This window comes from Chiloscyllium punctatum, chromosome 2 (assembly GCF_047496795.1).
Source record: "Chiloscyllium punctatum isolate Juve2018m chromosome 2, sChiPun1.3, whole genome shotgun sequence".
Lineage (NCBI taxonomy): Eukaryota > Metazoa > Chordata > Chondrichthyes > Orectolobiformes > Hemiscylliidae > Chiloscyllium > Chiloscyllium punctatum.
This window is the reverse complement of record NC_092740.1, coordinates 119,711,566-119,736,989: the sequence shown is the minus strand read 5'-3', so window position 1 is coordinate 119,736,989 and position 25,424 is coordinate 119,711,566. Positions and strand designations below refer to the sequence as shown.

General features: G+C 40.0%; 2 protein-coding genes across 4 annotated transcripts in view; one reads left to right on the top strand and one right to left on the bottom strand.

Moving 5' to 3' along the window:
• Positions 1-25,424, top strand: part of nipsnap3a (nipsnap homolog 3A (C. elegans)) — a 90,544-nt gene that overhangs the window by 35,753 nt on the left and 29,367 nt on the right. The window lies entirely within an intron of this gene.
• Positions 304-25,424, bottom strand: part of LOC140488063 (phospholipid-transporting ATPase ABCA1-like) — a 144,432-nt gene continuing 119,311 nt past the window's right edge. For all 3 annotated transcript variants that reach the window (XM_072587746.1, XM_072587737.1, XM_072587756.1), the window contains 14 exons: positions 23,457-23,634; positions 21,016-21,131; positions 19,900-20,044; positions 17,579-17,702; positions 16,492-16,621; positions 15,814-15,934; positions 15,642-15,704; positions 14,509-14,615; positions 11,561-11,702; positions 9,734-9,868; positions 7,495-7,598; positions 5,305-5,397; positions 1,797-2,040; positions 304-1,324 (listed from right to left, as the gene is read on the bottom strand). In XM_072587746.1, coding sequence (XP_072443847.1) covers positions 1,184-1,324; positions 1,797-2,040; positions 5,305-5,397; positions 7,495-7,598; positions 9,734-9,868; positions 11,561-11,702; positions 14,509-14,615; positions 15,642-15,704; positions 15,814-15,934; positions 16,492-16,621; positions 17,579-17,702; positions 19,900-20,044; positions 21,016-21,131; positions 23,457-23,634 — 1,843 coding nt within the window. In that variant the 3' untranslated portion in view covers positions 304-1,183. The remainder of the gene's footprint in view (positions 1,325-1,796; positions 2,041-5,304; positions 5,398-7,494; positions 7,599-9,733; positions 9,869-11,560; positions 11,703-14,508; positions 14,616-15,641; positions 15,705-15,813; positions 15,935-16,491; positions 16,622-17,578; positions 17,703-19,899; positions 20,045-21,015; positions 21,132-23,456; positions 23,635-25,424) is intronic.

The following is a 25,424-nucleotide window of genomic DNA, read 5'->3' as shown; positions in this document are numbered from 1 at the left end:
GTCATATCCAGCCTCTCCAAGGCCAATATATCCTTCCAGAGTTGCAAAACCCTAACACTGTTTAGTTGAGATTTGACCCAAGTTTCTAAACAACTGAAGCGTGTTTTTTTTTAAAACTGGTTCCTCTGAGAAGAATAAATTACTAGGCAACTCTTGAAAGCAACTTTGTCAACAGGTTCAAAAGAAACTGGGTCTCTTTCTGGACAGTGAGGAACTAAGCTTGAAGGTAGATTGGTGTGCTCTGTCTGAAATGGGGTTAATGACTCAACGTAACACTTCAATGTTATCAAAAGTTTTATTTCCTAACTTAACACATGAGAAACCCAAAACAATATATAAATGCATTTACACAATAATACTTTCTCACAAACTTTTTTTTGGTATTGCAACATTTCTGTAAGAAAACTGACTAATTTATACATGTCAAGCCTTTAGTCATCAAGCTTTGCCAATTATTTTCATTCACTTTAATAATGATTAATTGATATTACAGTTTAAAAAAAAAGTTCCAGAACCATCTGTATAAAGTGCTTGGAATGAAACGGCCAAAATAGAGCTTTAAACATGACTATTAGAAAACTCTCGCGCCGATGTAGATATTCACTTTATAAGTTGGGATACAATACTTATGTAAACACTTTTTTTTAGCTGGTTACACCGGCAATCAGTAAATAAATATGTTATTTTATTAATTTTTATTTCAAAAATTACCAAGTCTCTCACACACGGATTATTAAATGTAATCTGCCCAGACTCTGGTTACGTATTCTGAAAACTCCAAACTGTGGTACATTTCAATCACAACGTGAGTCGGGACAGTGTGTTGACACACATATATGTGTCAGTTATTGATTTACTTACTCAATTACTGGCCATGACTAATCAATAACTGCAAGATTGTCACATTGCTGATATTCCGTGATAACTTATGGTATTGAATACAGCCCTAGAGTTTCACAAAGTCATGTTGTAATACCAACTATATTCAAGTTTTACATTTAACCTCTAGTACTCATCAACAACTAACAGAGGCACCATTTTGTCATATGATAGTGGAATTGTTGCATTGGATTGCATTGAATGGCATGAGTTAGGTGTCCAGTTTTTCTCTTCCTTCTCCTCGAGAAGTTTCCATTCTGAACAAAGCAAACCTCCTTTTCAGTCTGAAATTCAGTTTGTCAGCTCACACACAGCTTTCCTTCACACTGTTGTCATGTAAAAATGTATTCAGGAGTGCAACATCTAAGACAGTTTCATTTCTTTGAATAGACATGTCTTTCGAGAGGTCATCGTCACTTTGGTCCTTAGCAAAATTTACAAAAACCTGCAAACAAATAAATAATGAATGCTAAAGAACAGAAGTAACAAGGACCTGCATTTACAGAGTGCCTTCAATGTAATGAAAATATCCAGCAAGGTGCTTTACAAGAGAATACTAAAACAAAGTATGATATCAAGACATGCAAGGAGTTTTTACAGTAGATGAACATACTCTTGATCAATGAGGTTGGTTTTAAGGTGGCCAAGAGTCTTAAGAAGGATTTCTAGAGTTTAGCACCTAGACAGCAATAACATAGCCACTAATGGTGGCATGATTAAATTGGAGATAGTCGACGGGAGCAGAGATATCTCAAGGAGTTTGAGGCTAGGGGTGGATACAGAATAGGGAGGAGAGAAGCTGGGCGAAATGAAAGCAAGGGTGAGAATTTTAAGTATAATTTTAATCCCTGGCCACCAATATACGTCAGTGATGTTATGCAAGAATTGCTTTAATGTTCAATGAACATGTCACTTACTTGGTCTAGTGTGGTTTGTGAAACAGAGTAGTCCTCAATTTGAAGTTTCTCCTTGTTGCTGGAGAGAATACTAAAGATCCTCGATAAGGAGGATTGATAGGATGGCAGCTGGTACTGCAGCATATTGCGGTGCTTCTCCTTGAGAATGCTGCCAGGAAAAGCCCGCTTGAAGAATTGCTCCACAGGACTCAGATCTGGGTTTGGACCAACTATCCTCACAATTATCGTATAGCCATCTCCAAATCTGCCAAAATAAAAATTGACGTTAATGAATTGATTACCGTGGAGCACATCGGTTCAATTTGCACATCTGTATGTTATGATTTACCCTTTGAACACTGACTTTTGTGAACGCTTCCTGTCTGAAGCCTATGCACAAATGATGACTCTCGTTAAAACAATATCATGAGGTAGTGCCCTAGCTCAGAGCCTAGCCTTAAGAACCTGGAATGCTATTGCGATCTTAGGTAAGGCCCATTGTTTGGGCAGGGAAGAGAGAGATCTTTACTTCTTATCCTTGCTGTATCTGGCACAGATTTTACATTTCAATCTTGCAGTTCCAACATCCCATTGCTACCATGCTACTTGTTAGGCCGAAGGACCAGTTCCACATTGTGGGGATTCTACGATAACAGGAGAAATAGAACTGTTTTGCAGTGTGAAATGCCATTGCATGATGGTACTTTTTTTCTTGAATTTTGCAACACCTCCACCACATGCAGGAATACTCGCATTTTCTTGGATGGAAAATCCTTATTAGAATTAGCCTTAGAATAGGATTTTATTGTCACATGTACTCAAGTATAGGGATACATGAGTACAGTAAGAAGTGTACAAAGTGCCCACTGGACTTCCCATCGAGTCCGTGCTGGCTCAACATGCCGCCACGGATGCTATCCGAGAATGGGAAGTAATTAAAAACTGAAGAGAGGAAAACGAAAGAAATGGATGGAGTGGAGGAACTCTGGCTCAGGAGCCCCACTCTGCTACCGTCTTGGATACCTCATGTAATAATGTTAATAATACATCTTTTGGTATTACTTGCTGAGTCCATTTTGTGGGACTGTCCATTTCACCATGATGAATAAATCATGTTCCAAGTAAAATATTTTTTATCTATAGAGGCAATGGCATTTCACACTACAAGATACTTCTATTTCTCCTGCTGAAAGAAAACAGAGGGTTGTAGTTGATGGAACATGTTCATCTTGGTGTCCAGTTACTAGCAGCATACCGCAAGGGTCGGTGTTGGGTCCACTGCTGTTCGTCATTTTTATAAATGACCTGGATGAGGCCTTAGAAGGGTAGGTTAGCAAATTTGCAGACGACACTAAGGTCGGTGGAGTTGTGGATAGTGACGAAGGATGTAGTAGGTTGCAGAAAGACATAGATAGGATGCAGAGCTGGGCTGAGAGGTGGCAAATGGAGTTTAATGTGGACAAGTGTGAGGTGATACACTTTGGACGGAGTAATCGGAATGCAAAGTACTGGGCTAATGGTAAGATTCTTGGGAGTGCAGATGAGCAGAGAAATCTTGGTGTCCATGTACACAGATCCCTGAAAATTGCCACCCAGATTGACAGAGTTTTAAGAAGGCATACAGTGTTTTGGCCTTTATTAATAGAGGGATTGAGTTCCGGAACTAGGAGGTTATGCTGCAGCTATACAAAGCTCTGGTACGGCCACACTTGCCGAGTATCGTGTACAGTTCTGGTCACCGCATTATAAGAAGGATGTGGAAGCTTTGGAAAAGGTGCCGAGGAGATTTACTAGCATGATGCCTGGTATGGAAGGAATGTCTTACAAGGAAAGGCTGAGGGCCTTGAGGCTGTTCTCGTTTGAGAGAATGTGGTTGAGAGGTGACTTAATAGAGACATACAAGGTAATCAGAAGGTTAGATAGGATGGACAGGGAGAACCTTTTTCCAAGTATGGGGACGGCAAACACGAGGGGACACAACTTTAGAGTGAGGAAAGATAGGTATAAGATAGATGTCAGAGGTAGTTTCTTTACTCAGAGAGTAGTAAGGGTATGGAATGCTTTGCCTGCAATGGTAATAGATTCGCCAAGTTTAAGTGCATTTAAATCGTCATTGGACAGGCACATGGATGTACATGGAATAGTGTAGGTGGGATGGGCTTCAGATTAGTATGACAGGGCGGTGCAACATCGAGGGTCGAAGGGCCTGTACTGCGCTGAAATGTTCTATGTTCTATAGAATCCCTACAGTGTGGAAATAGGTCCACACCAACCCTGCGAGGAATATCCCACCCAAACCCATTTCCCTACCCTATTATTCAACATTTCTCATGACAAATGACCTAACCTACACATCCCTGAATACTATGGGCAAGTTAGCATGGCCAATTCACCTAGCCTGCACATCTTTGGACTGTGGGAGGAAACCCACACAGAAACAGGGAGAATGTGCAAACTCCACACAGCCAGTTGCCCGAGGCTGGAATCGAACTCAGGCAGTAGTGCTAACCACTGAGCAACTGTGCTGTCTGTTATCATTTTAAGACATCGCCATGGAAATGTTCCTTAGTGGGAGACTTGGAAATGTAACCAGTGGTATTGAGTATAACTACAAACATTTCCGTTAGCTGTTGTTGTTAAGGTGATTGCTAAATTTAATTCCTTGATGTTCCCAACAATCCAGAGGATGAAATTTACATTGGATAAAAGTATGCCCACACCATCCCTACCCTGACTAGACACATCAATGGCCAGAAGCCTGGCTGCCCGTGGATGATGGTCTGTCTTTATTGGATCAGATTTTGGACTTTAGCCTGTATGTTGGAGGAAGTCCCACCCTGGAGAGCAAAATGCCAACCAATCTGACTGATTCTTGTTTCAGCAGTGCCAGAATCAAATAGTGGCCGTTGCTGAAACTACACAGAATCCAGAATAAAACAATGGATTCCAGACTTTAGGCAAGTGTGGGATTTTGGTCAGGCCAGACTGGCAGAGCGCAGCAAGCAAGTGGTGCAGGGGTAAAGTCAAGGTGTGATCTTTGGAGACAGATATTGCCCTTAATGAACACAGGGAACCCCAACCCATCTTTTTACCCTAAAGAAGCTGCAGACACAATGCCCACCAGCCATAATATGACAGACAGATTGGGTACAGATGGGAAGAGAGTTGGCAGGTCAACCATTTTATTTTACAAGACCCACTGTTCCCCTACCTTCAAATAAAATGGGGATCACAAACTTCACAACCTTTAGTTCCAATGTTTAGAACTATTTAGTTAAATTTATTTTCTCATGCAAGCAATATGATGAAAAGTCTCAGACCTATAAGTCTGTTTACCTCTCCAAAGGGTGCTGCCTAACCTGATGAATATTGACAGTATTTTCGGCTTTCCCCTACTCTGACAAGCCACCTTTCCCAACTGAGAAGCAAATGATACCTTGGGTAAGCATCAGCACAAGAATGGGTTCCATCCCTGACACACAGACAGCTTTAGGGCTAATAGGTATTAGCTTCTCCTGTGTACTCTTACCTGTTTTTGAGATGCTGCACACTGCCAAGACATCGAAATTTGCCGTTCACCATGATGGCCATTCGAGTACACAAAGCCTCACACTCTTCCATGCTGTAAGGGAATAAACACTAAAGGTCACAGGTTTTTCTCACTCAATGCAAATCTAAAATTTTGTACCAGGCCATCATCATAATCATTGTTTTGTAATTCAAGTCCTGAAGTGAATTCATGAATGACGCAGATTGACGCTAAATCTGATGCCTGCTGAAAGTTTCCATCTGTCTGCTTGAGACTTAACTCAGTTGGACAGTATCTGGATATAGAGAAACCTGTATTTGTATTTAAAAACAAATTAACAGAGCAAGACATCTCAATAAAGGAGTGCTGCGGAGAAAAAAAATGACATTGACCAGCATAAGGAAACATTTGGGCAGACTATTAAAAACTTGGTTTAAGGTTGGCAAGGTTTTAAGGAGCATCTCAAAAGAAGGAAGACAGGTAAAGATGGCACAGCTCCCAATGATGGACAGATTAAAATTATGAATGCTTATAGAGAATATCTCTACATTTGTGTATACATCTTTTATGTATTGTATGCACACACAAATATATTAACATAGATTACTGTATCATCATCTCAGCAATTATTTGCCAAACCACATCAGTGACATTATTTTTAATGTGGGTAGGATAAGGAGGCAGGCCCAGAGATTACCTCAACAGCAACAGGATCGATCCTGTCATGTTGCTCTCTGATCCATATGGTACTCATCTGGCCAAATGAGCTAACCAGACTCCCATTTCTTTATATTCTTGAAAGCTATATTTTGCAGAGCAATTTGTAAAAAGACAAGGGGTCAACATATTCATGGCTAATGTTTCTGATCAGCTTACTTCCAATTAAATCAAACCCACTCAGCACACCTAACATGGATCTCAAAGGAATCCACAAACTAATAGTGAAACAGCATCCATTCCAGCTGTTTATTGAGTCCTTTGTTATTAAGTAGCCTTCCTCCATCTATCCCCCAGAAAAATAATTCAACGCTGTTGAAGAATTACACGTTAGAAAGTAAAATGCTGATTTATAAAATCAATCAGAAGTGCTTTATAGTGTTTGCTCTGAATCAATACTACTTCATTATCATAATTCAAATGCAGTGTTTCCATCTGAATAGTTAGTGTCGGACAGTGGTTCTATTTATGTTATTGTTTCATCAGTATTTTTACTAAAATTAATACTACAATAATAGGAAATAACTAGAATTCCAATCACTGACATGGCTTCACTGAGCCTGTGTTGATGCATTCGAAAGAAAGATTGATAAACATGAGGGAGAATGGAATTGAAGGATATGCTGATAATTTAAATGAATTAACATGGGTGGAGGCCCTGTGGAGTATAAAACCAGCAGAGACCAGTTGAGCCAAATGACCTTTTCTGGGATGTAAATAAGAGAAGATACAAATGGTACTAACCATTAGCCATTGCCATGTCTGCCAATTACAATGCACTCTACTAAGCAGATTATTTTGGGCAGTTCAAGCAGCTAGTCATATCTCATTCAAGCACAATTTCTTCATAGTCCTGAATAGTTCCTATTTCCATGATTCAAACTCTAGTTTACTTTACCAAGCAATAAATTTGATTCTTCCTGCATTAAAATATTTCTGCTGCTTGTGCCAGTATCGATGATAAATCTCTAGGAAGTATCTGAACAAAATCACTAAAGTTCTAAAAGTCTCAGCTCTGAGTAGAGAGGTTGGCAAGTACAAAATAATTTTATTAATGCATCACTGCCTTGGAAGATTCATGTCTTTATTTGTACGGGGCTGTGATTGCAAATCCTTAATTGTTTCATGCTAACATGAATATGTATGTATATTGCTTCAAGTACAATCCAACCAGACAGTGCCACCTTTAGTTATTGAAAAGGCATTGAGATCGAAACAAAATGTCATAGTCACTGCCACCTGCACTGTCTAGCATCCTCTCTCAATGTGCAATTTTACTGTTTATCCATAATTCATTCCTGTCTATCTCCTGGAATTTGGCCATGAGGATACCATGGACAGCCTTGGATTGATGCCAAAGTGCCCATTACAAGAATAGGTTTGCACGTCAGTGTATTCAGGACATAAGCCAAACATTTCTACTGTAACAAATTCATAGCTATGCAAAACCTCTGGAGTTTTCCATTCACATACCTGTGTGACGTCAAGACCACTGATCTCCCTTCTTTCACAATACTAAGAATTGTGTTCCACAGAAACCTCCGAGCTTTTGGGTCCATCCCTGTTGTGGGTTCATCCTGAAAACAGTTGGAGAAAAAAAGAGCCATACTATTTAAAACAGTGATCAAAGCATTTGTTATCTTAATTCTAAACAGACTGAGGATATTTAGCAAAATAATAATTCATTTATGGCTACGAATACTTAAAATATGTAAGACGGTGATTTCAGGAGATCAAATGTATGTGACATTTGGGGGACAAAGGACTTGTTTAATAAATAATTCACAGAATGTTGGTGCCACTGTAGAGCAGTATGTATTGCCAGTCTCTAAGGACTATGTGGCTACTTAGACGATTTAAAAGCTTGGTTAGAGTTATCCATATTGCTCTGTGTCTGAAGACACAGTAACCCATAGGCAGTATAAGGATGGTAGTTTGGATCAGAGTGGTGCTGGAAAAGCACAGCAGGTCAGGCATCATCCGATGAGCAGGAAAATCGACCTTTCGGGCAAAAGCCCTTCATCAGGAATGGAAGGGCTTTTTTCTGCTCCTCGGATGTTCCCTCACCTGCTGCGCTTTTCCAGTACCACTCTGATCTAAACTCTGGTTTCCAACATCTGCAGTCCTCACTTTTGACTAGTATAAGGATGGTAGACAATAAAAACCAGAAAATGCTGGAAAACTCAGCAGGTCTGGCAGCATTTGTGGAGTTAAAACAGGGTTAACATTTTGAGCCTGTTATGACCTCTTCAGTCTTAAGAGGAATGCTCATTGGGCCAGCATTTATTGCCCATCTCTAATTACCCTTGAGAAGATGATGGTGAGATATCTTCTTGAACCACTGCAATCCATATGATGTAGTTAGATCCACGCTTCTGATGGAGAGAGAATTCCAGGATTTTGACCCAGCAACACTGAAGGAAAGCGATGTATTTTCAAGCTAGGATGGTGAGCAACTTGCAGATATGGATGTTTCCATCTATCTGCTGTCCTTGGCCTTTAGGAGGTGTTATCTACGGAGCCTTTGTGTCTTGTAGATGGTACACATTGCTGCTGCTGAGCGTCTGAGTTGGAGTGAGTGGAATGCGGATGGTGTGCCAATCAAGTGGACCTTTCTGGATGATGATAAGTGTCCTGATTGTTGTTGGAGCTGCACACAAGTAAGGAGTATTCCATAACACTCCTGACTTGTGCCTTGTAAATGATGGGACGGGAACTTTGTGGAGTTGAGAGGTGAGTTACCTACTGCAGAATTCCTAGCCTCTAACCTGCTCTAGTAATTACTGTATTTATATGGTTAGTCAAGTTCAGTTTCAACAAGTGGATCATCCAGTCAGCGCTTCTGGCTGAAGATTGTTGCAAATGCGTCAGCCTTTTTATCTTTTGTACTGATCTGTTGAGCTTCCCCTTCACTGATAATGGGGCTATTTGTAGAGCTTCCTCCTCCTGTGAGTTGTTTAATGTCCACCATCATTCACATTAGATTGCGGCAGGACTGCAGAGTTATAGAGTCATAGAGATGTACAGCACGGGAACAGACCCTTTGGTCCAAATTGTCCATGCCGACCAGATATCCTAACCGAATCTAGTCCTATTTGCCAGCACCCGGCCCATATCCCTCAAAACCCTTCCTATTCATATACCCATCCAGATGCCTTTTAAATGCTGTATTGAACCAGCCTCCACCATTTTTATACAAGCACCATCCTCTGCATGAAAAAGTTGCCCCTTAGGTAATTTTTCAGAGTGCTTAGACAAAATCCCTTGGTTGTACAATCATTAAGTCTATTACTTGCTGCTATGCTGTATGGCATGCAAGTAGTTCTGTGTTGTAGCCTCGTCAGGTTAAGGTATGCTGGTGCAGCCCCTAGAGTGTTCTCCTGCACCCTTCATTGAACCAGCGTTGATCCCCTAGCTTGATGTAATGGTAGAGTGGGGGATATGCTGGACCATGAGGTTATGCATTGTGTTTGAGTACAATTTTGCAGCTGCTTATGACGGAATGACAGCTCAGAGACCATTCAGTCTAATAGGCCACTTTGTTGGAATGATTTAATTGATTGCACAAGAGGCCCAATGATTCTATCTCACCTTCTTTTATTCCCAGTGAAGCACAGTGTTTTTTTTCCTGCCATGTTCTTCTTTCACTCATTTGATCCAAATTCAGTGCAAGAGTTTACCAGAGTATATGCACAGCATGTTAAACACTCACCAGAAATAATACAGGAGGACCCCCAAGCAGAGCCATAGCGGTTGAGAGTTTGCGCTTGTTGCCACCGCTGTAGTTGCCAGCCCTTTTGTCTGCATATCGAATAATTCCCAGCTTTCGGATTCCCCATTCAGCAACCTGATGGAAAGGAATACTGTCAATGGTCACAAATAGAAGTGATATCATAAGAAAAGTGCAAACAGTCCCAGAGCACAATTTTGCTTAAATTGCTAACTATCTCTATTTGCAATCTCTGTCTTTTTTCACCCTCTTCAGTTCCAACCACACATCATTCTCAAAGACTGCTGCTTCTGCCTCGCTGACACTGCCAAACTCTACCTAAACTTCAGTCTGTCTGCTGCTGAAATCCTAGACTTTATAACCTCAGCCTTAATTTTTCCAAGGTTTGCTGGCTGGCCTCTCAACCTCTGAACTCAGTAAACATCAGTTAATCTAGTTGTCTGCCTTCCTATCCTATATCCCATTGATCTGTCAACCCTGTCCTTGTTGACCAACACTGGCTCCCACACACCTTATGGCCTGAAATGTAAAATCTCTTCTTCATTCCTTATCTCTGTGATATCCACTAGCCCCAAAACCCAGTCCGCTCCCACTCACTTTTCATCTGACTGTGACCTCTGGTCAGTCCTTTGACTCACTTCTAGATTCATCACATTCAGCTATTTAGACCACATGTTCTGGAATTACTTCTATTGCATTTCTGTGCTAAAGGCAGCTCTCTTTAAAAAATATATTCATCCCTCCCAATATCTCCCACTCTGAACTAGTATCAACTCTTTGACAACACATCTGTGAAGCATCTTTGGTTATTTTTCAACATTAAAGGCACTGTATAAATGCTCTCTGTTATCTTATGTAGTCTGTGTACATGCCAAATTGAACACCTTGCCTTTATATTATACCTTTAATATCATAAAACACCCTAAGATGGTATATGTGAGTGCAACCAAGCAATATTTGATACAAAGCCATGTAGAAACAATATATTCCCTTAACATAACAAAATGGCCCAAGGTAGTTTACAGAGTATTATGAACCATGATTAGACATTGCGCCACTTATTATGAAACTGGGACAGATAACCAAAAACTTGGTCAAAGGGGTCACTGTATGTTAAAGGAAGAAAGAGAAATACAAAGTTAGTACAGTTTTAGTGACAAATTTCTAAGCTTATGACCAGCAACAGTTGAAAATACCGCCACAGGTTTGGGTGGTGAAATGATGAATACTCAAAAGGCGACAACTGAACCAGTGTGGAGTTCTGAGCTTTCTAGCTAGAATGGCCATGTAGAGATTTGAAAACTGGAATGAGGCCATGTCATAATAAAGTAAGAAGTACAGGTCATGCAGACAGTCCCTTCACTTCGAAGCATTGATCTGGGTACAGGTAGTTGATCACAAATAGGCTGAGCAGCTCTACTGTTAGACTGTATCTTCAATTTAAATTAGGTTTTGCTGTTTCTTTCTATTTGCTATCCAACTGAGAAATGTGGATGTGTGGAGTTCAGAATGTGGTTATAACATGAAAACCACTACTCTGTGGAGTAGTTGAGGCAACCAGCCAGGATTACTTTAGGGGAAATCTAGATGGCTTCATGAGGAAAAAAGAAAGAGAAGATATGCTGATTAGACGAGATAAAGAGGAGGCCTGTGTAGAGCATAAATACAAGTCTGTACCACGACTTGTTTCCAAACTGTAAAAACATTTTGTAATAGGGTTGACTCAGCCGATCTTTCTGACATCTTGAATACCCAAATGGCATTTAATGCAATGAAGACTGTTTGTGTCTTTTATGCTATCCATTTTACCTTGCAAATCTCTTTCTCAGGAATTCCACGCAGGAGTCCATATAGCTCTAGATGTTCCCGGCCAGTGAGAAGCTCATTGATGGCATCAAACTGAGGACAGTAACCCATGTTCTGGTGGACTTCTTGCATGTTAGATAAAATACTGCAAGAGGAAGAACAAACCAACACATTTCAATTTAGTGAAGCATCTTTGAACTTTCAACCACAAACCTAGATTCACTCTGGATTTTTCTTAAATTGGAAAATGTAAGATAAAACAGAACAATTCAATGGTTGCAGATTCCTAAAACAAGAGAATTAATTTCTAATCTCTTATAAAGTCAATCTTCCAAATATCAAATCTGGCTTGTAGGGAAATATTGAGAGGATAATCTTCTTCAGCAACTTCAGAACAGTTTAAAACCATGGGGATCTATTAAGGACCTTGAGGTATCACTGACACTGATGTTGTCATCTCAATTATGTTCACGTCTTGGCTGATCTCACTTTAAGTTGCGGCTGCTATATGCATAATTTGAGGTGTGCTATGTAAGTAGTTTAATTACAATCCATCCATATTTCTTGTCCAATGGTAAATTAATGCTTCTATTATAATTGGAAATGCATTGCTATAAAGTCTCACTTGAGGCAAAGTTATTTCCTTAGTTTGACACAGAGTTTCAGCTTGAAATATCTTTCCAGAGACCTGCTGCATGACTGAACATTTCAAATAAATTTAATCAGGAACTATAAGTAAAAGATATGCTGCAGATATGCAAAATAGAGCGTACACGATATGTGAGAACATTTTTTTCCATTTTCATTTTTGCTATTTAAATTAGTGTCAAATGATCAACTGAAAAACTGAAGTGATAAGTTTTTTTCTTAGCAACTGCTGCATCAGTGACCTCTTCCTATACTTTCCCATTCATGCTTAGTTCTGAATTAGTTGTCACATTCCAGAAATGTTGGGAACACAGGGTTTAGCGTGAGGAAGGAACTGAAGGAAGTCAGTATTAATAAGGAAATGGTATTGGGAAAATTGATGGGATTGAAAGCCAATAAATCCCCAGGGCCTGATAATCTATATCCCAGAGTACTTAAGGAAGAGATACTGGATACATGGGGGGTCATCTTCTAAGATTCTTTAGACTCTGGAACAGTTTCTACAGATTAGAGAATAGCTAATGTAAGGCCTCTATTTAAAAAGGAAGGCAGAGAAAAATCTTTAGGAATTATAGGCCTGTCAACCTGAAGTCATAGCAAGGAAAATGCTAGAATCCATTTTTAAAGTTTAATAGCTGAACACTTGGAAAACAGTGGCAGGATCGAACAGAATCAACATAGTTTAACAAAAGGGAAACCATGCTTATAAATCTACTGGAATTCTTCAAGGATATAATTCATAAATTTGATTGAGGGAATTAGTGGATGTGGTTTATTTGGAGCTTCAAAGGTTTTAGACAATGTCCCACATGAGATTATTGTGCAAAGTTAAAACATATGAGATTGGAAATTGTGCACTTTTAATGAATAGAAAACTGGTTGGTAGACAAGGAGCAGAAAGAATAAATGGTCTTTTTCCAAATGGCAGGCAGACACCCTGTGAGGGTATCACAGGGATTAATGCTGGACCCCAGCTATTCATGATTTACTAATGATTTACATGAGGGAGCTAAATGTAATATCTCCATATTTGCAGATGTAAATGTTGGGTGGGAGAGTGAACTGTGAGGAGGATGCAGAGATGTTTCCGTGTGATTTGGACAAGCTGAATGAGTGAGCAAATGCATGGCAGATGTAGTATAATGTAGACAAATGTGAGGTTATCCACTAAAACAGGAAGGCGGTTTATTATCTGAATGGCTATAAATTGAGAGAGGAGAATGTTCAATGAGACTTTGGTGTCCTCATACACTGGTCGCTGAAGGTGCAGCAGGTAGTCAAGAAGGCAAATACTATGTTGTCCTTCATAGCAAAAGGATTTGAGTGTAGGAGCAGGGATGCCTTGCTGCAATTATACATAGCCTTGGTGAGACCACACCTGAAATACTAAATGCAATTTTAGTCTCTTTCACAATACATCCTTTTTCAGTTGTTGATGGAGCAAAACAAATGTTTATGAGATTGATTCCTGGGATAGCAGGATTGACAAATGAGGAGAGGTTGAATCTGTTAGGATTATATTCACTGGAGTTTAGAAGAATGACGGGATATCTCATAGAAACCTAATACATTCATCCCCACCCCCATCCACCCATTGTACTTTTTGCTACCTTCCCCCACCCTCCTCCCCGACCTATCACCTTCATCCCCACCTCCATTCAACAACTGTACTCTATGCTACTTTCTCCCCACCCCACCTTCCTCTCATTTATCTCTCCACCCTTCAGGCACTCTGCCTGTATTCCCGATGAAGGGCTTTTGCCTGAAACGTCGATTTTCCTGCTCCTTGGATGCTGCCTGAACTGCTGTGCTTTTCCAGCACCATTCTAATCCAGAATCTGGTTTCCAGAATCTGCAGTCATTGTTTTTACCCTGTTTTTACGTAATATATTCGAACAGGACTAGACAGGACAGATACAGGAAGAATAGTCTTGATGACAGGAGATCATAGTCTGACAAAATGAGCTAAACCACTTAGGATTGAGATGAGGAGAAAATTCTTCACCCAGAAGGTGAGCCTGTGGAATTTACTATCACAGCAAGCAGGCGAGGCCAAAACATTGTACGACTTCAAGAATAAGTTTGATAAAGCACTTGGGGCTAAAGGGATCAAAAGGTATGAGGGAGAAGTGGGAACAGGCTGTCGAGTTGGATGATTAGCCAGGATCATGAGGAATGATAGAACAGGCTCAAAAGGCTGAATGGCCTACTCCTGCTCCTATTTTCTACGATTCTATCCAAATGAAAATAAAGCTGAAAATACTTGACCACATGTAGATATGATGAACCACTCAATGTCTTACCTGTAGCCATTAAGGAAAGCTTCTCCTCCTGTCACATAACTATCTCCGGTCAACATTTTGAAGGTGGTTGTTTTCCCAGCACCATTCACCCCAAGCAGCCCAAAACACTGCAAAGAGAGAAACATCAGAATTTTATACTTTCTTCACTTCAAAAAAAAGACTAAAGATTGAACAAAAAGGGCACTCAGTAAGTAGCTCAATCACAATTCCTGACTCCTCATATATGTCAGTCTTTTAACAGAATGTTTCAAAATTTGCAGATGATTGCTTAGTTAACTTCCTGTCTCTCCCAAAGAGAAAAATAAAGGACAATGCCTTAAATATTCTGGCAAATATGTTTATAACACTAACCCTCAAACCAAAGGCACCAAAGTGAATGATCTGTTCATCTACATATTGGCATAGATGAGGACTTTTGTACAATTTGGTCACTATGTTTCTACATCACAACAGTGACTATTGCAAAGATTTTTCACTGGCCGTAAAGTGCTTTGGGACATTGTGAGGCTGGAAAAAGTCAAATAATTTTAAAGAAGATTTGAAGTTAAGTCTGTTTTATAATGTTTGGATCTACCATTTTCTCTGTGAAAGTATTCCTGGAGTTCATATGTAAATGTACATCAGGACACTTCCCAACTTATAATGGGGATGTTTTCCATCGAAGGTCCCTCTGACAGTAAGATAAAACTCTGATAATTGTCTTCTGTTACAAATTGTGTCAGAATAAAAATATTACCACTCAAAAGCCAATTCTGTTTATTGTGATAGTTTACTATATAAAGTTGGCATGTTGATGTTCCTGATTCTTTATGAAACAGTGAATCTTAATTGGAGAGTATCCTACATTGAAAGTTTTCATTAATTTTATAGGGGTTACTCTGCTCAATACTCTTGCACGCTGGACTGTATGTATTAATACTTTAATTGGCTCTAGTAATGGGCTCTATTAGGTTACTAGGATCGGAAACGTGCTACCTGAAAGGTGGATATATCAGGTTCTGAACGAACTTTCAAAATGACAATACAACTTGTACTTGAGGAAAAGGTACGGTGTAGGATTGACAGTTCAAATGACTTTCCTTGTGATGTTGTGCTGTATGATTCTATAAATAGCATCTTTAAATCCTCCTTACCTCTCCTGGTGGGATTCCAACACAGAGTCTGTCCACTGCAGGGTTCCTTTTCATCCTGTAAATCTGTAACAGAAGCATGTATATTAATGTGGCACAAGACATCACACAAAAGCAGCAAGAGTGAGTTAGCCCAGTGTTACTTCACTCATCAAAATTACTTTTCAGAACTCACTTTTGTCAGACTTTTCAGTTCCAGGATGTCATTTTGACATCCACCACTCAGGACCCTCTGCCTTTCCTTGGCCACATCCTCGTCTTCATCAGTTAGAACTGGAAGTTTTACAGATGTGGGCCTGAACAGAGGACATAAGTATACATTAACCTTCTTGTGTGTGCATTAATACCATGCTCAACAAAGTGTGTCAGTCATTTTTTTAATTGAATAGGAATATTGAAAAAAATGTTCTTCGTGTCCTGTTACTTTTGGCTGCTCACATTTGTGCATCGATAAAAGTCTCTAAACATAGAACAAATGCTTTTAGATATTCTGGTGTTGAATGGTTTCTATTTTCTGACAAAACAGTCCACACTTGAATATTAATTTACCAGGTGCAAGGTATTGTATAATAAGGCACTACATGAATTCAGAGATTAATATGCTACAACATTAGGGTAACTCAGATCCAAAAAGTTAATTAACAATAAAAGTTACCATTCCTACTTTAATGTAATAGCTTATTGAGCAGCTCTGAAAGAGGCAATACTGTGCTGTGTCTTTGTAACATATGAAGAATTACACTGAACTTTACAGCACAGACACAAATCATTTGACCCAATGTTGACGTTTATGCTTTATACATGCCTCTTCCCACCCTTCTTTGATGAACGCTATTACATTTGATATCTTTACCTTGGTTTTATAAAGAATCTGTACTGAATCAGAACAGTGATGAAAAAGAAAACCACTCCTTCCACAGCCATAGCAAACAGGTTCCTTCCTACTAGATCCCAGGAAAGTGGGGAGACAAAACGATTCTCGCCTAGAGGAAGAGAGAGAGACCCCATGAAGTGCACTCCAAAACCATAACAATGCATATTTTCACTTTCTGTAGCTTAGTTTACGTGGGCCACACCCTCTCTTAATCAATCGAACACAACAAACAGATGCACATAATCAAGCACTAAACAAATAAACACTACAGTGGAAGCAAAAGCCTCTCCTGGTTCAGTGGGCCATCCAACACAAATCAGAGAAAAATAAGGAAAGAAGGTAGGGCGACACCTCCTCAGTACAACTACTTCATTTTAATGGGAATTCTTGGATTGTGCTTGCTAGAGGTGTGCATTCTCACTCTACAAATACAGGGAACCTTGGATCAGATGTGAATGGGGAGGCCTCAGCAAAATGCAAAGAATGGTGGAAATCCAGTGCATTGCCCTTTTTTCTCTTCGTGACACCAATGTAATGCCAATTTACCAAATGCAGCGAAAAGCTAAATCTCTTCAAACTCTTCGTACATCTCATCAGTTCTCAGCAGTTCAAAAAAAAGTTATTCTGAATTTCAGTCACTACAGATCTCAAAAGAATACTTCCTGTTGAGGTTTGGGTGAAAGCTTGTCAGAGTCATTGCTGGTATGACCAAAGTGTAGGTGTTTTGCTTTCTGCTTTGGTTTAGGTCGCACACGCATAAATCCTACCCAAAACTAAACAGCTGGGTTTGACAGATCTTAAACTCACAACTTGTGATCCACGAATTAGAACAACATTAAATATCAAGTTTACAACATTTCCTACTGCAATAAGGTTAATTGGGTACCAACTACTCTAGTTCACATCACTTTAGATGAATGTTGCATTCTGTAACATAAACAATCTGGTCTTCAATACTAGACCAAAACCAAAAATGGGTACATTAGTGCAAAGACAACAACGCAAAGATTTTCTCAAAATGAAATGCACTTGGAATTCAGAAGACAAGCCAATAATTATTACATACCAAATCGTTCTAAGGCGTCTGCCATGGCCTGATTTTTCACCATGTCAATCAACCCACGGCCCAAACAGAAGTGGGGAAAGATGAGGAACACAGATTTCAGGACTTCGTTAATGCTATTCAGTTTCTGCAATAAAACAAGAAAGAACTGGTTTACAGATTTGAAGAATTGCTGAACAAAAGTTTGATTTCGGTGTCAGTAATTATCATTGCCACTTTAATTTGCTGTGCCAGAACATAGCAACATGGGAACAGAAAGAGGTCAGCCTGCTCTTTAAGAGTATTTTGTCTTTCAGTAAGGTCATGGCTGATCTGTGACCTAACTGTGTATTTATTCCTCCCATATCTTTTAAAACCTTTAGGTAATAAAAGTCCATCTATCTCAAATGTAAAACTAAAATGATGTCATATCAACTTTGATTTGTGCAAGAGGTTCCAAACTTGTGTCACTCGTTCTATGTAGATGTGTTTCCTAATTTCACTCCTGAAAACCTCTGACTCTATTTTTTGACAGTGATCTCTAATCATAAATGTCCCACTTCACAGAAACTGATTTTCTATCTCCTTGTCAGTTCTTTGTAATATACTAAACCTTTGACTAAGTCACTCCTTAATATTTGAAATCACAGGAAATACAATACCAGATTGTTTAATCCTTCAGAGTATAACCTCTGAACTCTAAGTATCATTGTAATAAATCGACACTGTACTTCCTCAAAGCCAGTGTCTCAGAAATTTCAACTGAAGGACTTGACAGGCACTTTTTCCTACAGACAGACAAAACCATCATACACTTATCAGATCTCCTTAAACGCAAAGCAATGATCTTGAATTGTTAGGAAATTACTGGAATTGAAAGAGTGACACTTGTAACTTTCAGATTGAACAGCAACAGAATCAAACAGCACTTGCTTGTATCCAATGTGTGTATGACCATGGACTAGTTTTTGTTCAATGAAAGATACCAGGCTCAAATACAAGCTTTAGACTGCCATCTGTATGGTTCTATCCATAACTGCTGCTCTCGAAGGTGAAAAGTTAGAAAGTTCAACAGCATAACGGTTATCACTCTGGACTTTGAATCCAGTGATCCAGAGTTTGTTTTGTCCTGGTTGTTATTACATTTGTTAAATTTAAAACGGCTGAGTGGAAGACACCTACAGGTGAATTGGAACTGCAGCACTTTTTGGCAGAGGAGACATAACGGGCTGAATGTCTTACTTCTGCTTCTACATCCTATGATATTATGAAGTGGACTTGGCCACCTCTAACCTCGACTACTCCCTCCTGCAGTCTTCACAACCACTGCCACAAACCACAACAGACTAATTTCAATATTGCTCCCTCAATAATCTGTTAAACCAACTACAAGCTCCACAGATTGTGAACAGAGAATTATCTTATGAATTTCTACCCTATTTCTTTTAAGGAAATAAGATTGTCTCAGAGGGTATTGGATCTGTGGATATTTTTCCACACAGGGCTGCATGGGCTGGATTGTTAAACATGTTCAAGGCTGAGATAGATATTTTTAATCAGTCAGAGAACAAGGCAGGAAAGTGAAGTCATAGAGTACAGCAAGGAAATAGACTCTTTGGTCCAACCAATCCATGCCAACCATAATCCCAAAATAGGCTGGTCCCACCTATCTGCGGTTGGTCCATATTCCTCCAAACATTTCTTATTCATGTTCTTACCTAAATACCTTTTAATGTTGTAGCTGTACCTAACTCCACCACTTCCTCTTAAAATTCATTCCACACATGAATCACACTGTGTTCAAAATATTGGCCCTCATGTCCTTTTTAAATCTTTCTCCTCTCACCTTAGAAGTATGCCCCCTAGTCTTACAATGCCCTACCCTAGGGACTTAATGATAATCATATTATTTTGATCAAAATGAAAGGTGTAGTAGGCTCAATAGACCAATTGGCCTACTTCTACTCCTACGTCATGTGGTCTTCTCAATACACATGCAACAGATCTCAATAATAATACATTATCACACCTATAAAGTGCTAATGTGTTATATTACCCTCGATACAATTTGCTCAGATGATGAACAATGCAACACTTGTTCATGCCATTTCTCATTCAGGACAGAATTGACATTACATCCACAAATTCTCAAATGGCAACTTATCTAATTGTGCTTAGCCAAATCTGACATCAGTTTTTTCAATCGTTAAATTGCACATGACTGTCAATGGATATATTTTCTCTGATCATCTCAAGCAATTCTCTTCTTAAGAGTAAGCATTCAGTCAGCATCTTGGCAAGGTCCCATTTTGTAATTGATTCACAGCTCAATTTTATGAACTTACATTGTTGCTAAACAGCTCCAATACGAAGGTTGCCACACTGCCATTAATACCAATGAACAAATTAACGCTGGTTAGTATCACATAGGCAGTGCTGGGGATCCTGAACACAAATGATGCTGGGTACATCAAAGGTGTGATGGACCATCTGGAAGGAGAAAGAGGCTTTAGTTACAAGCACAGTAGTTACATGATCAATAAAGTGAACCATATCATCTTGGCTTTACTAATTCCTCAGGTGGTGGGTTCAATCCTCTATCCAAAGACTCAAACACAAAACCTAGGATATGTTGAGGAAAGCACACGATTGCAGTCATCCTTGTTAAAGTGGATGCAAAAGATCTCACAGTATAATTGGAAGGAGAGAAGTGAGTTCTTTGGTTTCCAGACCAACATTTATTGCCAGTTATTTCTTTTAATTCTGTTTCTGGGTTTTACTGTGGACAAGGTGGTTCCCCTATTTGGCCGCATTGCAATAAATCCTATGCTATGATTCAAACTGAGAACCTGAATGGTGCTGTATTTGTGTTCATTTCCATCAAACAGCACTGGGAACTACTTACTGCTGTCAGAAAGTTAGACATAACCTTGATGGCTGATGAAACATTGAAGAAGCAGCAACTTTTTAAATTTATAAATATTTATGATTTCCCCTGATTACGTGTCCTATGTTGTCATTGTTCCTATTACCAAATTTGAAATCCAAGAGATAGCATGCAGAGAATAGAGTTTGTCAGCAAAGGGCTGAAATGGAGCTGTGAAATCCCTACACAACAGCTGTCACAAAAATGGTGATGAGGTGAAGCAAAGCTGTGTTCCTTGGGGATAGTTTTACATATACATTAATGATCTGGCTGTGGTGCTTTGCTCAGAGGTGTTTTTCCATACTCAGTTCAGACATAACTCCCAGAGAAACAGTAGCACCAATGGAATCTATTGGACCTGCTGGATCCTGGTGCTAATGGAGTATAAGCTCAATATCCTTCTCCAAACAGATCAACCACTGAGAGTGACCAATAAAGAGAAGTGTCACTTTGAAGCTTTACAGCCATTTTGTTCCATCCCACCAATAGCAAAGCACTACAGACAAGCACAATAACAAACAAAGTATGGACTTACCCATAGAGGAAGAGAAGCAGAGCCAGCACGGGCAGATTCGAGGAAGACACATATGATTTTTGTTGGAAACAGATAAATATAATAATGACCAGAGTGGCAGGAACCACATAGTTGCACTGTAAGGAAACAAAATAAAATTGAGGTCTACTCTCAACTATCAGCAAAGTAATGGAAGAAGTCAGCAACAGTACTGTCAAGTGACACACAGCGGGTTTGGATTTCGTCAGACCACTGGTCTCCTAACTTCATTATAGCCTTGGTCTAAACATGGACTAAAGAGCTAAATTCACAAGGGAACATGAGTGTGATCGTCCTATTATGGGACAGCATTTGACTACGTCATCAAAAATCCTCAGCAAAATTCAAGTTGAGAATCGGGGAAAGCTCTGAGTTGGCTGGATTCATACTTGGCACAAAGGAAGCTAGGCGAAGTGAGGACTGCAGATGCTGGAGATCAGAGTCAAGATTAGAGTGGTGCAGGAAAAGCACAGCAGGTCAGGCAGCATCCGAGGAACAGCAAATCGACATTTCGGACAGGAGCCCTTCATCAGGAATGGGGCTAGTTGTGCTTGGTAAAGGCTAATCATCTTAGTGCCAGGACATCTCTGCAGGAGGTGTCTACTGCCATATAAAAACACTACAAGAAATCATCTGAAACTTTGGGCTGGGGACTTGTTGGAGTAACATTCCTGTACTGAATCAATCTCCTCTTGAGAAGATGACAATAAGTAGGCCCAAGATCAACAATCTTAATTACACCTCTGAGCCATGGCACAGTCAAATCTAATTTATCTCAGATATTGTTGAAGGATGCAGAGTCTGTGACACTCAGCTCAGAATCACCTCAGCTTCTTTATAAATGTCCAATTGAAAATGCTCTGAAAGCCAGAAATGAATCCAGAAATGAAGAATATTAGCTCCCAAGAACCTCAAAATGCTTCAAATTTAGGAGAAAGAATTCCTTTCACCAGTACATGTACTAAACTGTACATTTACTCTGCTAATCAAAATATAAACTTTTTCCAAAATAACATGGTCAGCGCTTGCTGAAAACTTCAAAAGTGGTAAATATTCACAAGTGTGTTGTCTTAGTTCCTGATCTAACGTAGTCAGTAGATTGTGATTCGACGTTACTTGATTCCCAACACTAGAGGACACCAGTGTGCTGTAGAAATGTGTCAGCACAGCAGTAAGCACTGCAGAAGCATGAAGCAAAATGCAAAAGACAGTGTTAACCTGAGGGCAATTGGCACTTGAACTAGAGGGGTTGCAAGACAAAGGTTTGGTTGGTGGCTTTCCCTTACTTCTGAAATGTTTAAGCTGCTTTCACCAAGAATGGGAAAATAAGTCATAGTTCATTCATCAGGATAGATAATATATGCTACTTGAGTACCACAATACTTCAATTAGTAGATTAACTATTCATATCCATAATACGAATGAGAATAATTTTATTAATTGAGATGCCTGTATGAAACAAGCTGCCACAGCAAGTGCTGGAGACTGGTACAATTACAATATTTAAAAGGCATCCGGATGGGTACATGGATAGGAAAGATTTAGAACAATATAAGCCAAATGCTGGCAAATGGGACTAGATTAATTTAGGGTATCTGGTCGACAAGAATTGGATCAAAGGGTCTGTTTCCATATCATGCAACTATGAGTCTACGACAGCCTGTATGACTATATTTCTACAGAACATTAACTTCTTTGTGTCTATTCATTCATGGGATGAGGACTGCGCTGACTGGGCCTGTAATTTATTGCCCATCCTTAAGTTCCCAGAAGGCAAACGTGAATAAACTACGTTGCTGTGGGTTCGGAGTCACATGTATGCCAGATCCATAAGGATGGCAGCTTTCCTTCCCTCGAAACCCATTAGTAACCCAGATGTGTTTTTTCTGACAATCAGCAATGTTTTCCTGGCCATCATTAAACTCTTAATTCCAGATTTTTCCAAAAATTTAATTGGAATTCTGCCATCTGACATGGCAAAATTCAAACACAGATCCCCAGAACATTATGAAAACAGAAATTGCTGATAAAACCTAGCAGGTCTGACAGCATGTGGGCAGAAAGCAGTTAATGTTTTGAGTCTGGTTACTCTTCATCAGAACATTACCTAGGTCTCTGGAGTAACTGTCTTATGATATACCACTAAGCCATCATCTCCCAGGGAAGAGACAATTATAATGTGGGCACAAGACGTTCACCGGCACCGTACCCTCACAGAATCATACAGTGCAAAATCAGACCACTCAGCCAATCATGCCGGAACTAACCCATTGTTATAATGTAACTCATAGCATCTGATGAGTGGAAAGAGTGGCCCCTCTGCTCCTGCTAGGTTTCTCTTTTCAAGTATATGCCCGATTGCAGCTGCACTACATTTTTTGGTCAGAAATATTTAAAAGTTTATGAAGATGCTCCCTACTCACCATGTCCCACACATAGTTAGCTAGCCAGTAGATGGCTGGTTTCACTCCGCTGATGAACTGCATATGCTTGGCTTTGGTGACCCGCTCCTGAATCAGGAAAACAACGAAACTTGCCGGCACGAAGGACATGGCAAAGATCACACAGATAGAAACTAGAACATCCACGGAAGTGGTCATCCTGCAATGCACAACCAGAATGGTCAAATCAGATGATCAAATGGTTCTGTTCAAGGAGTAGAGAGCATTGCCTGAGTCTGTTGGAGTGGGACAGCAGGATTGGTCTGGATGGCTGGACATCCTGCCCCAACCATCGAAAAGAGGGGCAGGAAACATGCCTGATGTGGACAGACCTGCAGCCGTGCCTACCATAACAAGCTGGAGATGGGATTTTCGCCTACCTCAGCATTGCTCACTAACCTGATTGACTAGTGGCTCTGTTGTCCCAGCAAAGGGAACTGTGACCACAGTCAGGACTGTAGACTGTACTAGATTCAAGGCAAAAAAAAAAAAATCTGGGTGTCTGACAGCCAGAGGCAGCAAGTGTGAGATCCCAAGCCCGTGGAAGGGTGCTGGGAGGTTTGGTGAGGTTGGGAGCGTGGTAAGCAGGTGGTCACATTTGAAAGGCCAGGGGAATTGGAGTGGAATTCTGGAGAGCGCAGTTCTTGTGGGAGACCTCCATAAGGAGAGGGTGCCAGTGTTTAAGTTGCCACAGCCTCCCCTTTTGTTCCTGAGGCCTGAGTTGCCAACAGTACATGGCCTCACCCTCGTCCCCAACCCCAGCTCATCAGCCTCCAAACTGCAACCAGAGAAAAATCAGCTCTTAAGTCACCATGTATTAGGATTGGAAAGGTTCAACTGGTGGGCTTTATGCTGCAAACTTGCCAGCAAGAGCCTGTAAAACTCTGCTCACGGTTATAATGCAGTTCATAGTACCTCACAACTGATGAGTGGAAAGAATGGTTCCTCTGCTCCATTTTAACGCTTAACTCTGTAACTGTTCATACTCCGTGGAATTGAGATTTCACTATTTAATTAGGAATGTCAGCAAATTTTCCTGCCTAACCTGACTGAATTTTAAAGGCACACCTCACCTTGATAAATAGCCAGTGTAATATACAATTAAAGGTCAGCACTGTGGGACACATTATGTTCCCCAGCCATGACAACTTCGACAAACATTTAATCAAAGATTTTAACGACTTTCAAACACAAAACTCACTATCCGTGAGTCCTTGCAAACAATGACATTGCTTTATTATTCTCGTGGCTTCATTTTGTTTTGGATTTGATTTCCATCTTTCAGTAAATTCTATCCTCACAAAGCAGACAGAAACCCATGCAGACTGGGTGCCCAAGGGTATCTGCACAAATTCTATTCAGCTCTGGGATCTATATTTGAATGCAGATGGCATGGGCAGACATCTCATTTTACACTGTTGGATCACAGATTCTACAGATTCAACTGGGATTCATTTCACTGTGTTGCAGCCAGCAGGAAAATAGACCAGTTTGAGCAGAATCTGCAGAGAGGGAGTTGGACGGCCCAGCAGGTTCACTTATTATTGTTTTGCCACTGAACTGGGAATGGGTCTGGCACTTGAAATTGTCAGCAATATTTCCTCTCATTGCCAGCTCTAAGATCTTGCTTGAACTACATTTCAGAAGTCGCAATCCAGCTCCATCAACCCGCAAGGTCCCATGGTTCAAACCAAACATCAATTTAGAAAGGGTCAAAATCTTCCTACTGAGCAGCAGTGTGGACCAACCATCATCATGTAACTGCAATGGTTCAAGGAGGCAGCGGGGAGGGGAATTGAGTGTAGTGTTGCTGTCTGACAATGTCCACAATGGACAAAAACAAATGCACATCATTGGAAATCACATGGCGTTTTTATTGAAAGCAAATCCATAGCACATCTTAAAATTAATTGTTGCTCAAGAAAAAGTGAAAGAAACCATTGCAATTTT